This window comes from Sinocyclocheilus anshuiensis, unplaced genomic scaffold (assembly GCF_001515605.1).
Source record: "Sinocyclocheilus anshuiensis isolate Anshui unplaced genomic scaffold, SAMN03320099.WGS_v1.1 scaffold1152, whole genome shotgun sequence".
Classification (NCBI taxonomy): Eukaryota; Metazoa; Chordata; class Actinopteri; order Cypriniformes; family Cyprinidae; genus Sinocyclocheilus; species Sinocyclocheilus anshuiensis.
In genome coordinates this window covers 72110-85453 of record NW_015551083.1, presented here as the reverse complement: position 1 = coordinate 85453, position 13344 = coordinate 72110, and the positions used below count along the sequence as shown (strand labels likewise).

The 13344-nt window shown below is 40.0% G+C and overlaps 2 protein-coding genes across 2 annotated transcripts; both read right to left on the bottom strand.

Moving 5' to 3' along the window:
- Positions 1–1610: 1610 nt before the first annotated feature.
- On the bottom strand, positions 1611–8876 carry LOC107662520 (interferon-inducible GTPase 5-like). The gene is made up of 4 exons (XM_016452580.1): positions 8792–8876; positions 8248–8337; positions 2873–3440; positions 1611–2769 (listed from the first exon to the last, which is right to left on the bottom strand). Exons 3-4 carry the CDS (start codon positions 3438–3440, stop codon positions 2141–2143), a joined length of 1197 nt encoding a protein of 398 aa, XP_016308066.1. The 5' UTR covers positions 8248–8337; positions 8792–8876; the 3' UTR covers positions 1611–2140.
- Positions 8877–10072: 1196 nt separating this feature from the next.
- On the bottom strand, positions 10073–10873 carry LOC107662545 (gastrula zinc finger protein XlCGF49.1-like). The gene has a single exon (XM_016452610.1). It carries the CDS (start codon positions 10859–10861, stop codon positions 10073–10075), a length of 789 nt encoding a protein of 262 aa, XP_016308096.1. The 5' UTR covers positions 10862–10873.
- Between the last annotated feature and the right edge of the window lie 2471 nt (positions 10874–13344).

Sequence of the window (13344 nt, the reverse complement as noted above, 5' to 3'; positions counted from 1 at the left end):
TCACATTTATTCATATAGTACTTTATACGATACAGACTACTCCAGATTACATGAACAGGAGAGGAACAGCACCAATGCTGAGTCTTCAGTGAGGAAACAATAAATCCAGCTCTAATTACAACGTGACTTTCAGCTCTACAGAAGACAGTAGTGTCATTATTCAGCTCAATTCTATTCCTCTATTTCATCTGTAACTGTTGAATGAGAACAGTGTCTCATTCGTCAGATTGTGCAAGCAAGTACTCTTTATTGGGGATTTTAGTAACAGTAAACCAGTATCTCGGCCTCAATTTACACACACGCACACGCACACACTCACACACACACACACACACACACAATCCCCAGGTTTCACAGACAAGGCTTAAGCCTAATCCCAGACTAAAATGTAACTCTGGGCTGTTTCAACTGAAAGAAACTTGCACCGATTGATCTTAAAATATATCAGTGCTATTGTTTTGTCTTAAAATGCACACCAGTAATGCATTTTTCTAAGGCATGTTTATAATATTTTTTTAAATGTCCTAATTGAACTATGGCCTAATCCTGGTTTAGGCTAAACCCCCCAAAAAATCAAAATGCGTACAGTCATGGCTTCATTGATCTCCTCTTAAACTCTCCTGATAAGGCCAGTTTCATACAGAAACAATAAAAGTCTCTAGGGTAGATATTTGCTTTCTAAAAACCCGAGAGACTTGTTTGGTTTATTCTGCTGCTTCTCTTTATGTCGATGCTCAGACTTGTGGAAAAATAACTAGCATTGATAACATTGATTAGAAAGTCTGTAGTAATGAGCTCATTAATTTTCTCAGCTTTTCTACTCAAAAAAATGTGTCGCTACTAGCAACACCTTCTGTTTCGGTGTAGTAAGTGGACTTTTAATTTGCCTCTCCGAGCCGACGCGTGTTACGTGCGTGTGACGTCATTCGGGCCACGCCGCGGCTCCAGTGTTTATAGCATAGACTGTATAAAAACTGTTTAGTGTATAAAACTATGGTGACGCATTGCTGCCACACACATATTGTCCCCCACTCAGTTATGTCGTAATATCGAGATGTTATGTTGTTAATACGACATAATTATCTCGTTACAACGACATCTTTTCTCGTTAAAATACATATTTTTTTCTCGTAATAAGGACGTATAAAACAACACAAAACGTTCAAAAGTGGTCGAGTTTTTCTGACTGATAAGCTCCCAACAGCATGATAATATTATTGAATGTATGGTTAGTATCATAACATAAATGTTCAATAATGTAATAATATTTTAATATTTTATGTGTTGATAAGTGATCAAATCTGTCGTGAATGTTGTCAAATTTAAATAAAAAAAATGTGTGAATAAAGTGAATCGTAAAAGGGAAAGAGCGATTTACTCGTGTTTCTTTTTCTTTACAGTGATTATTTCTATTCTCTCTAACGTGATGAAGGAAAACTACAGGTGTAATAATTTAGCCACATACTATCATAAACATGAAGCTTATTAAAGATGAGAGTGAAGACATGAGTGATGCAGAAACATGCGGCATGACAGAGGAAGAAACTGAGGAGCAGAGGTGTGTGTGTGTGTGTGTGTGTGTGTGTGTGTGTGATTAAACACACTTGTCAAGTGGCGCAAACCTGTAGGAGTGAGATTGCAGCTTTAGTAAGCGAGTGTGAGTCAGTGTTGTTTAAAAACATAAAATAGAAATTGTATCATTTATTACTATGCATACAGTATGTTGTAAAACTGCTGTAAATATAATTGCAGGTGCAGCAAAAACATTTAGATTTGTCATTGCTCTAAACTTGGTTGGATTTTACGGCCATTCAATAAACTGTTAATAAACTGTTAAAACCTGTACATGTGACCATCCTGTTCTGATCTTTATCTTGGACTCATGAGCAAAACAAGCACTGGGAGTATTGTTCCTCAAATGGCATCAAATTGAAACTATAGTCAAAAGTTTGCCCTATATCATATAAAAAAAGAACTGAATACAACAGTAAAGTGATAAATGTTTTTAAATGTAATGTATCATGAGTGTAGCAACATATTATGATGCTGCATTATTCCTCAAAACTAACAGAAATTTGCTACAAGTTTGAATAAAAGCAGCTGCGACTTGATTACATGTCATTTCTGTCACATTCTGTGTTTACACTTCAGTCTGCACTGAAGCCATTAGAACGATTCTGGCATCTTCCGCTATGTCATTCAGAGCTCTTCTCAGCATTTTTGAGACGGTCATATAGGACATTCCTCCTGCCACCACAGTGCCAAGTAAGGCTACGAGACTCACAGCATACTCAACTGCATTTTCAGCCACAACCAGAAATGCAGCACCCGCTAAGGGTAATATTGAAGCTGGGTTTATCCCACCAATCAGTGGCGACTTCATTAGACTTTTGAATTCGTCAATGGTCTTCCCAGATCCTTCACAGAGCTTCTGCAGGGACGGATCATCCAGACCAAAGGTACTGTAGTACGTTTCTATCTCCCTTTTAACAATGGCTATATCCACAGCAACTGAAAGACCAGGAACAGGGACTGTAGCCACCAAAGCAGACAGTAAGGCAACTTTTCCAATGTTTTCCTCTAGAGCTTTCTTCTTTTTCTCATTGATCTCCAGTGTGATATTCGGCAAAGCCAACATCAGCACACGTCTCTTATGCTGTGGAAGCTCTTGCTCCATTCTCTCCTGCAACAGATTTAAATCATACTTGCCGAGCTCAAAGCTAGAGATCAAAAACACGACAGGATCCTCTATACCGATCTTTCTCAGACCTAGACAGAAACAGGAAAGTGCATCATGAAATAAGTCATTAAATATTTTATAATAATTACTGTATCTAATAAAAAACATTGTTATGTGACCTGAATAACCAACCTTTTTCACCGTCCTCTCGGATGATATCCAATGTCTTTTTCTGGTCAAAGCTCTTCTTCCTCTTCTCAGCATCAATGCTTAACTCAATCTTGGAACGAACAAAATAAAACCTTTTCTCCATTCTCGTGATCTCTTCGGCCAGCTGAATGTGGCATTCTCTGAACCGATCTGAAGCGATGATGATGAAAAAATCATAGCGCTCAAACTCAACAAGCTTAAGGTACTCATCGGCTTTGAAGTTTGGTGGTCCAATGCCAGGAAGATCCCACACTTTCACAGTTTGGTATTTTGGGTGAAGATAAGCTTTAGGCTCCATAGTGGTTTCTACAGGGCCAGTTTGAGCAGAGCCCTCTTCTTCATCCCCTAAACCCCTGAATGCATTGACAAACGTGGATTTTCCAGAACCGGACTCCCCCGTCACACCAACGTTAAGTTCTACCAGATCCTGTTTTTCAAGGAATTCTTTGATCGCGTTTACCGCTGTTGGAAGATCCTGAGTAGATATGGATTCTTTAATATCTTCCAGGTCCTTCTGAGTTATTATATCGAAATCATCAAACATAGCCATCTAAAAAACAATCACGTCAAATTCAGCAATGTAATAAAAAGAAACTTTTGAAAATATGTAGCAAAAATGGCTCTGTAACTAACGTAAACTTGGTTCCCTGAGATAATGAGAATGAGCCTTACATTAATTTTAACACTATGGGGAACTCCGTTTCTCCAAAATACTGAAGTCTGATTTGATAACATCCATGTAGCTGCACAAACAACCTGCATTTTGTCTCAGTCAGTGCTGAGCATAGACTGTATAAAAACATGGACGTAGTGTCCGTGACGTCACCCGTAGGTTTCTGAAGAGCGGTTTTGAAGCCTAAAGTAGGCGGAGCCGGCCGTCACATCTTGGCAGCGCATCACAGCACGTCACTCCCGGATAATCGAAAATGGGCAAAGAGCTGGTTGTTGAAGCCACGCCCACCTAGCTCAACGGTGGTGACAGCAGCGGCAATCCACCTGTCACTCAAGTGGCCACACCCTTAATTATGCAGAACTTTAAGGCTTAATATAAGTTCAACGGATGAGTTATAAAAAAATTCACCCCCTCACAGTTGTCATGAAGGGCAAAATTAGCTATATAGACCAAAATCATTTTTTGTACCAGGCTGTAAACATATTTTTTTCTGCTGTAATGTTGGGCATTTTAACATGAGGAGTCTATGGGACTGACTCTCTTTTGCAGCCAGCCTCTAGCGGCCAGTCGATGAATTACAGTTTTAGTCACTTCCGTGTTGGCTTCACGAGAGAGAGCGGGAGGTTGCCGCTTGGTGCTGAGTGCCATTTCATCAGAATATTTATCTCTGGGAACTGAGGTTACGTTAGTAACCGGAGCTTTCCCTATCAACATGGTTCACTCACATTGCATTAGCTTTAACGCTATGGGGAACAATATCCAATAGTTCCATGCTACAAGCGCAGAACGAAAAGCCGTCCAGGGTTGTGTGGGCTAATATTAGGCCGGAACTAACCCAGAATCAGTGAGACCCAGGCCATGAGGCTGGAGTCCTCAGGGCAAAAATGGCCAAAACAGGCCTGACCACCAGCAGGGGCATAGGTTGTTTAGGTGGGCAAAATCCATGGCTGAAGGTTGTAAAACCTAGAAAAGGTAGACAGCGAAGACCAGCCGGCTGATGCACAGATAACGCCAATGGAAACTCTGCTGGACCATGCCTAGGAGGAGGCCATACCCCTGGTGGAGTGGGACCTCACTCCAATGGGGCACTGTAAGCTCAATGAGGTGTAAGCCAGCGCTATGGCATCTACTATCCAGTGGGATAATCTTTGCTTCATAACTTCAAGAGCGGCCTCCTAAGCACACAAAGAGCTGCTTTGATTGCCGAGACTGGCTAGAATGCTTCACATACTGTATATCCCGAGAGCCCGAACTGAGCAGAGTAATTGTACACCCTGCTCATCCTCCAAAGCTGGAAAAGCTGAGAGGGTAATAACCTGTGCTCTGAATGGAGTAGAGAGCACCTTAGGCACATAGCAGTGTCTTGGCTTGAGGAAGACTTTGCGGTTGTTAGGCCCACAGAGAGTGCCTGCGGGTCACTCACTCACTTGATCGATGCAAAAGCCAGCAGGAGGACGGTCTTAAGCGAAAGGGGCCTCAATTCAGCCGGAGGACCTCAAAGAGCCCTGAGGACCGTGGATCAGTCCCAGTTGGAACAGCCAAGATTTAATCCCCTGGCTCCCCTCAAGAACTTCACAACTTCATGAAGTTGTTCTTTCCTACTGACTGGCCGGTCAAGGGAGCTTGGTTTTCCACAACAGCCGTCACATATACCTTGAGTGTGGAAGGGGTGCGCCCCTTATCCAGAAGCTTTTGTTGGAAGGACAATATGGACGTAATGTCACAAGACAAAGGGTCTTCATTCCAGACTGCTCACCAGTCAGAGAAGATGGACCACTTGAGGGCATAGGGATGTCTAGTAGACAGGACTCTGGCCTCTGAAATGGTTTTAATGACCCTTACTTGAAGCTGCAGAGGGTCCTGTCGAGGGGCCTTAGATGTTGGGGTGCAAAATTGCTCCCTTTGCCTGAGAGAAGAGGTCCTTCCTCAGCGCTATCGGCCAAGGGGCTGCTGACAGCAGCTGTACTAATTCGGGGAACCAATGTTGTTTCCACCAGAGTGCTCTCTGGTTCAAATTGCCCAGCACGTGCACTGCCTTCAGAAAGTGCAGGTTGCTCTATGCCCATATGAGGAGGCGCCACACCATCTTGTAAAGAGGCCATGATCTAAGACCACCTTGGTGGTCTATGTAGGCCACGTTTTCCGAACGGACCAGAACGTGGCACCCCTTTAGGGCTGGCAGGAAGGTTTTGAGAGCCAGAAAATAACACCATCATTTCCAAGCAGTTGATACATTGGCATTGCTCCAAGCTGGGCCAGGAGCCGAATGCCAGTCTGCTCTAGTTCAGTGCTCCCCAACCTGAGTTGGAAGCATCTGTCATGATTATCTTCCTTCTGGAGACCAGTCCCAGCTGATACAGGCAAGGGGCCTTCCAAGGGGCCACAGCCCTGACACAGTTGTGGGTTACCCTGAGCTGGAGGTGTCCCAGACATCAAGCGTAGCACACAGGCTTCCAGCCAGTACTGAAGGGGCTGCATGTGGAGCAGGCCCAGCGGAACCACAGAGGAGGCGGCTGCCATCAGGCCCAGCATCCTCTGTAATGTCCTGAGGGGAAGAGAGACCCATACTTTGAATGATGCCACAAGCCACTGAATATTCAGAGCGTATTCCTGCGCAAACCAGGCCCGCATCTGGGCCGAGTCTATAACTGTTCTCAGGAAAGCGATTCACTGGCTGGGAGACAGGGAGCACTTGGCTGAATTGATCCTGAGCCCCAGGCGTTCCAAGTGGCTGAGGAGCAGAGATCTGTGGGCACAAGCTCGTGATCCGACTTGGCCAAGATGAGCCAGTCATTGAGGTAGTTCATGATGCACACTCCCTTCTGTCTCAGAGGAGAGAGGGCCGTGTCCATGCACTTCGTAATGTTGCATGGTGCCAGAGACAGTCAAAATGGGAGGACTGTATATGAAGCCACCCCTTTGAATGCAAATCTCAAGAACGGTCTGTGATGAAGGGATATCTGGATATGAAAGTAAGCATCTTTCAGATCCACCGATAAGAAGCAGTCCCCTGGGCAAACATGCGAAAGGATCTAATTCAAAGTCAACATCCTGAATGGCCACTTCATCAGGGCACGGTTCAGGTGCCTCAGATCGAGAATGGGCCTGAGGCAACTGTCCTTCTTAGAAACAACGAAGTAGTGGCTGTAAAAGCCTGACTCACTGAGAGCTGATGGGACTCTGGCACTTGGCCAGCAGATACTGTATTCTGGATAAGAGAACATGAGTATCTTTGCCCTGGACTGAAGTTTGTCAATGAGGCCCTCTGGCGACTTGAAGAGCATGCACCTTCTGCTCTGCGCTGTCAGCGGAGGTGAAGGTGGAGACTGAAAAGTGGACGTGGACCGAGAAGGGGGCATGCCAAGACCTAGTAAGTTCATTGTGAACTTCAGGAAAGAACAGGGCAGGTCTCTGACTTGGAGCTCACTGGCAGTACCCAGGCTGCAGAAACCATTAATCAAGTCAGCTGTGGCAGGCTCATCTGGAGCTGACCACTACAAGCTGAGCTCCTCAACGGCCGTTATGAGGACTAGTATAAGTCGGTGTCCAGACCGGTTCTGGCATCACTTGGTTCTCTATGCGGCAAGGGGACAGAGTCCTTCACAGAGTTCACCCAATCCTCTGCATCAGAAGCTGTCAATGACACAGTATCATCAGCAAAATCCTCCTCAGAAAACCCCAAAAAGGACCAACCGCTCACACCTGACAAGGGACGCTGGTCCTCATGGCAAAAGAGCACAGAGGAATCCTCTCACTGTGGGGGGAGTGAAAAACACGGGATCTGAGTCGTCGTGAGCTCACTCGGAGCTGTCTGCTTTGCCCCATAACTCCACCATTTTCTCCTCCGAGGCTCCTGAGAGGAAGAAAACAGAGGAGCACAAGTGTGGGGTCGCTATCTGTAAAGAAAGCAATTCGCAATTCGCAATGCCATTTGTTAGTGCAGCTACACAAACGTTATAAAATCAGGCTTTCCAGAGTTCCCCATAGCGTTAAGGTTAACGCAGTGCGAGTGAACAGTTTAAGCCTATTTTAAATGTCAGATGCCACTTTCTCTGTACTGGCCAGTTTTAACTAAAATGTGATGTCCTGTTTTATCTGTTGGGAGGTCAAATGGTCCGTCAACTAAACATTTTATCATTTAAGGTATTTCTCAGTTTCTCTCTCTATAGATCCTTTCAAGACATATGATTCATTCATACTGTATATTCAATCATTTAATGTATATTCAATACAAATATATTTCACAAATTGTTCAAGTTCAAAATGAATTGCCCTGCACACTTCAAAGTAAGGGGTATTGTGCTTCTGCAAAGTAAATGTACACATCAATCTGAAATGTCTTTCAAGTATTATGTAAATACATATGCATATTTTTATTTATACAACTGTACAGTAAATAATGCACACATCTGTACATAAATCTTCTGTTCCAAATTTTACCACATTATTATTATTTGTTTTTTTCTTTAGTCTTACTTATTTAATTGTTTTTTTTCTGTTCTCATGTCATATGTACGTATGTATGTAACATGAGCTCCTAAAAAAACACAACAAATTCCTTGTGTTTGCACACACTTGGCGAATAAAGCTAATTCTGATTCTGATTCTGAAATGTACATCTTAAATGAAAATGCAAAAATAAAACGATGAATTGGTATGGACTCTTGCATGTTTTCAATCTCACCTTTGCTTCAGAGCACGAGACACGAAGGATTATTCGACTGAGAAGACGTTCCACGTGCTGTTGTTTCCTTCACAAATGTGAAATTCACTGCTGTTCAAAGAAAAGTTTGAAGTAAGTTTAATCAAGATGTGCAAATAAATGCATAATTACCCTTAGAATGTGAACCCTAATTGATTCATCATGCATGTTACATTTATGGAAACCCGTTTCCGACACTGGATAAAAAACTTAAACAAGGTAAATGCGACTTTTTATCTCCCAGTTCTTATTTTTTCTCAGAATTGCGGGATATAAACCTGACACATAAACTCGAAATTGCGAGTCATAATTTCAGAATTTCGCAATATAAAATCTCTGACTTTATTTCTCAGAATTGCGTATTTATGTCTCGCAATTCGGACTTTAGCTAGTATATATCTCGCAAAATTACGAGTTTATATCGCGCAAAAAGTAAAAAAAATAAAAAATTCTACAAACATTTAGAAGATCAGTGAAACAATAAAAATGCATTGCAATGTAGCCGATTAGGCTGTATCTTTCTTACCAAATTCTTCTGAGTAGCAAAAAAGACCCTGACAGCACAGCATACGATCTGAAGTGAAGCCTGTGAAGACCTGACCTAAACTTTTCTAGGCTACTTCATGCAAAACAAGAGCAGAGCATCCACCCAATAAATACCTTCACTTTCGTTTTCACTGCTATGAATCACAGTAACACGTATCAGAGGCATGTAAATATTTGGTCAGAGTTCATTTGTTCATATCATTAACACTCAGAGGCATTGCTAGACCCATTTTTACTGCAGCGTAGCCTATATATGTACTGAAAAGACTTTGGTTCTGTCTGTGCATGTCGAAATGAAAGACCAGCAACAGAAACTCTAGTCACACAGGAAAGCCAGTACAATATTTGCTTTTAGAGTTTTTCCACTAATGTCTAATAGCAAAGCCATACTTTAAAGTGTTGTGTAAACTTATGTAATCCCTTGAAAAGAGTTGAAGATGGCAGCAAAGGTCACACAGAACATAGCAAAATGTGATCACTTTAAATTAAGTAATTGTGTCAAATGCATTAAATAAATGTGATGGCACTGAAAATATAATTAATTTAATTGATTATAAAGTCAAGTCGAGCTTTATTTATACAGCGCTTTATACAGTACAGATTGTGTCAATGATGCAAGAGGACAATAGAAAACCAACATTAACACAATAGAATGAAACTGATTAATTCCGTTAACACTATATTGATTTAATAAAGATTCATAAATATCTGTAGATGATATTTATGTTATTGTCAATATTGTGTGTTTCAGGGTCTATGGAAACCTGAGCTGTACTTGATGTAAAATACATGCAAATGAGAACAATCCATGATTAATGATTACAAATGAATAAACATTTTGTTTCAAATCAATTAACGTTAGTAATTGGCTGGTCTGAGTAAGACATTTTTTCAAGATATTTTAATCAGAAGACAAATCACCTCTTTAAGGACAGATTTTTTTCTGAAGAATGACTCGGGTTCAGTGCTCATGATGCAATATTTGCTTTAATTAAAGTACATCTCTATAAGTGGATGATTTAACAGAAGCTGGATCTCATTCTGTTCCTTTTCAGTCAATGATTTCACTGACTCGATTAACCTCAAACAGCAGTGAAACAATTACAGCAATGCAAGTGTACCAACAATCATAAATCAATGAAGATTTGTAACTTTAACACAGATCAGTATGTGAAAGACAGCAGGCTCATTTAGGTGTGTTTGAACATTGTTCACCTTCTGAATCCCAAATGACAGGATAAAGTAAAGCAAGGGCAATAATTCAGCGCTCATTAACCGTTGAGCTCTTATTTCTCACATGGACTTTAATTTTGGGCAGTGCTTCTTTCTGTGCATCAGTGCAATGCTCGTTCACACCAGAGTGTATTTTCAGATGGTCTTTAAAACGGATCAGCCATGCAAAACTCTTCCCACAAACACAACACAAGTAAGGCTTCTCTTTAGTGTGCGTTTTCATGTGGGCCTTCAGGTCTGATTCCAGAACAAACCTCTTATCGCACTGATCACACTTAAATGGCTTTTCTCCGGAGTGAAAGCGCTTATGAATTCTGAGACTATTTGACCATTTGTAACTCTTCCCGCACTGATCACATGTGAACGGCTTCTCTCCGGTGTGGATGCGTATGTGACTATCAAGGTTGCCTTTAGTTAAAAAATACTTTCCACAATGAGGACAAGAGAATGGATTTTCTCCAGTGTGAACCCTCATGTGACAATTGAAGTGGTCTTTACGTCTGAAGCTCTTTTCACACTCGGGGCACTTGAATGGTTTCTTATTACTGTGAACCCTTAGGTGAGTGTTAAGGGTTCCTCGACTCGTGAAAGTCTTTCCGCACTGCTGACACGCAAACGGCTTCTCTCCGGTGTGGATGCGTATGTGAATCAGAAAGACTCCTTTACGTGAGAAACTCTTTCCACACTGAGGACATGTGAACGCTTTCTCTCCGGTGTGAACTCTCAAGTGTTCTTCTAGGTTTCTTTTACTTGTGAAGCTCTTTCCACACTCATGGCATGTATTATCATTGTTCTCCTCTTCAATAAACTCCATCATGTTATGCGGTATGAAGGATTTAGATTTTTGGGTAAACTATCATTTTAATAAATTTGAATCAATTCACAGCATTGTTACTCAGCCCTCAACACTTTGATTGGATTATGTAAAAGAAACTATTGTTTCTAGATTCTTAATGTTAGTGCACTGCTAATATCCTGCAAGTATTAATTACATCAGTTATTAATTATATTAATACAGTTGATCACTCGTATTAATTATGGTTTGCTATTTTTATGTGTTGCTGTTCTGCATGTGTAATGCTTTATTTCTGTATGTAGGCTATCCTGTTAGTCCAGAGTTTTTGGCAAGGTTGTTTATTTGCATCTAAACTTCACTGAAAAACTTTTAACATCCTTGAAACATTTCCATTGGACACAATGATCTTTAAAGTGGAAAACTACAAGTCGTGCCTATATACTTCCAAGTTAAATATGGTCAGAATGACACACTGTATCATTTGTGTGTGCCATTGATTGTTCTGTAACATTAACCTTTTCTCCCATAGTTCCGTCATATGTATCACAAATATGTTATTGAAGTCCTTCACTGACAATAAAGGTTCTGACCGTTGTATTAACATTAATATCTACACAACAACAGCTACTAAATCCACCTGGAACTGGTTTAAGATTTATTAAATCAATATGTTTTATCGTGCAGTGTTTAGTTAGAGCATCCTGTAGTGACCAGTCCTTTTTATTATTTATTCGAATGATAATTTATGATGTTTTAATATCTCATGTGTTAAATTAATTAGTATAATTAGTACAAACTCTTAAACTGATTAAAGTACAGTTTGTAAACTAGATTGTACAAAACTATAATATATGCAAAAACACACAGACATTTAATAAAAACTAATTTTGTTTTGCCGTGTATTTTGTGGCAGTATATGGTTTAATGAGGTGAAGGGATATCTTTATAATAATAAATAAAAAATGTGAAGTGTGTAGAAATGTGAATACTGATGTAAGACAAATCCTGTATTTAGAAAGCTAGTATAGACCTGATGTGCACAAAAATGACAAAGTAACTTTATCCACAAGAGTCTCTAAAGATGAACAAGCATTGAACATTTATTACGTCTTTTGTTCAGAGCGATGCACTGAAGCTTTCACTCATGAATTAGTGTCATGATCTAAAATCTCACTGATCTCATTGCTCTTCAGTTCTCCATTATGCTCGACAGAAAGGCAAAGTTCACGTTAAAATTAAAATCGGTCACAATCTAGTGTCCAACGTCGCTCCAAACTTCTCTTCTTGCATGGAAAACAAAGGGGTTTTGGAAAGAGTCTGCATGTACTGTACTTTCCCGTCCTTTTTAGAGCTTGACAGTCAGAATCACCATTGCTTCAATGTAAAAATAAGGCTGAAACATCACGTTCCATACAGGTTTGGAGCCACATGTGAGAGAGGTGATGATGACAGAACTTTCATTTTTGAGTGAAGCATCCCACATCATCTTTTGCACTACTGCTACTTCAACACGAGAGAAAGACCTCGAAAACATGGCACTTCACTGCGACCCACTGCTCTGAGCTATTCATCTTCATCCCCGAAGTAATGCATTTAAAACATTATGCTCTCAGATGATGTCTGCCATGTCAGCTGGGTTACGGTTAGATAAAACACGATATAATAACAGATACAGTAATTGACAGACGTTTTATTTTTAATAAAATTAATCGAAGTGATCCTAAACTGACTTTGTCAGCAGGATACACACTACTGTTCAAAAGTTTGGGATCAGTAAGTAAGTCTCTTCTGCTCATCAAGGCTGCATTTATTTGATCAAAAATACAGAAAAAACAGTAATCTTGCAAAATGTTATTACAATATAAAATAATGGTTTCTATTGTAATATCCTTTAAAATATAATGTATTTCTGTGATGCAGCGCTGTATTTCCAGCATCATTACTCCAGTGTAAAGTGTCACATGATCTTCAGAAATCATTCTAATATGCTGATTTATTATTAGAATTATCAATGTTGTGCTGCACAGTATTATTTTTGGAAACTGTGATACTTTTTTCAGGATTCTTTGATGAATAAAAAGTTAAAAAGAACAGCATTTATTCAAAATATAAATCTTTTCTAACAATATAAATATTTGCTATCACTTCTTAACAATTTAACACGTCCTCGCTGAATAAAAGTTTTAATTTCTTTCAAAACAAAGAAAGAATAAAAATATACTGACCTCAAACTTTTGAACACTAGTGTATATTGTTAGAAAATATTTCTATTTTAAATAAATGCTCTTCTTTTTAACTTTTTATTCATCAAAGAATCCTGAAAAAAGTATCACAGTTTCCAAAACAATATTAAGCAGCATCAGTTTCAACACTGATAATAAATCAGCATATTAGAATGATTTCTGAAGATCATGTGACACTGAAGACTGGAGTAATGATGCTGAAAATTCAGCTTTGCATCACAGGAATAAATTAGATTTTAATGTATATTAAAATAGAAAAAC

What these genes read in the sequence shown, in the direction of transcription:
- LOC107662520 (XM_016452580.1), bottom strand. Translation starts at nt 3,440, where the DNA reads ATGGCTATGTTTGATGATTTCGATATAATAACTCAGAAGGACCTGGAA. An exon ending in CCGAGAGGACGGTGAAAAAG is followed by an intron (nt 2,770 to 2,872) that starts GTTGGTTATTCA and finishes GTTTCTGTCTAG; the next exon opens with GTCTGAGAAAGATCGGTATA.
- LOC107662545 (XM_016452610.1), bottom strand. Translation starts at nt 10,861, where the DNA reads ATGATGGAGTTTATTGAAGAGGAGAACAATGATAATACATGCCATGAG.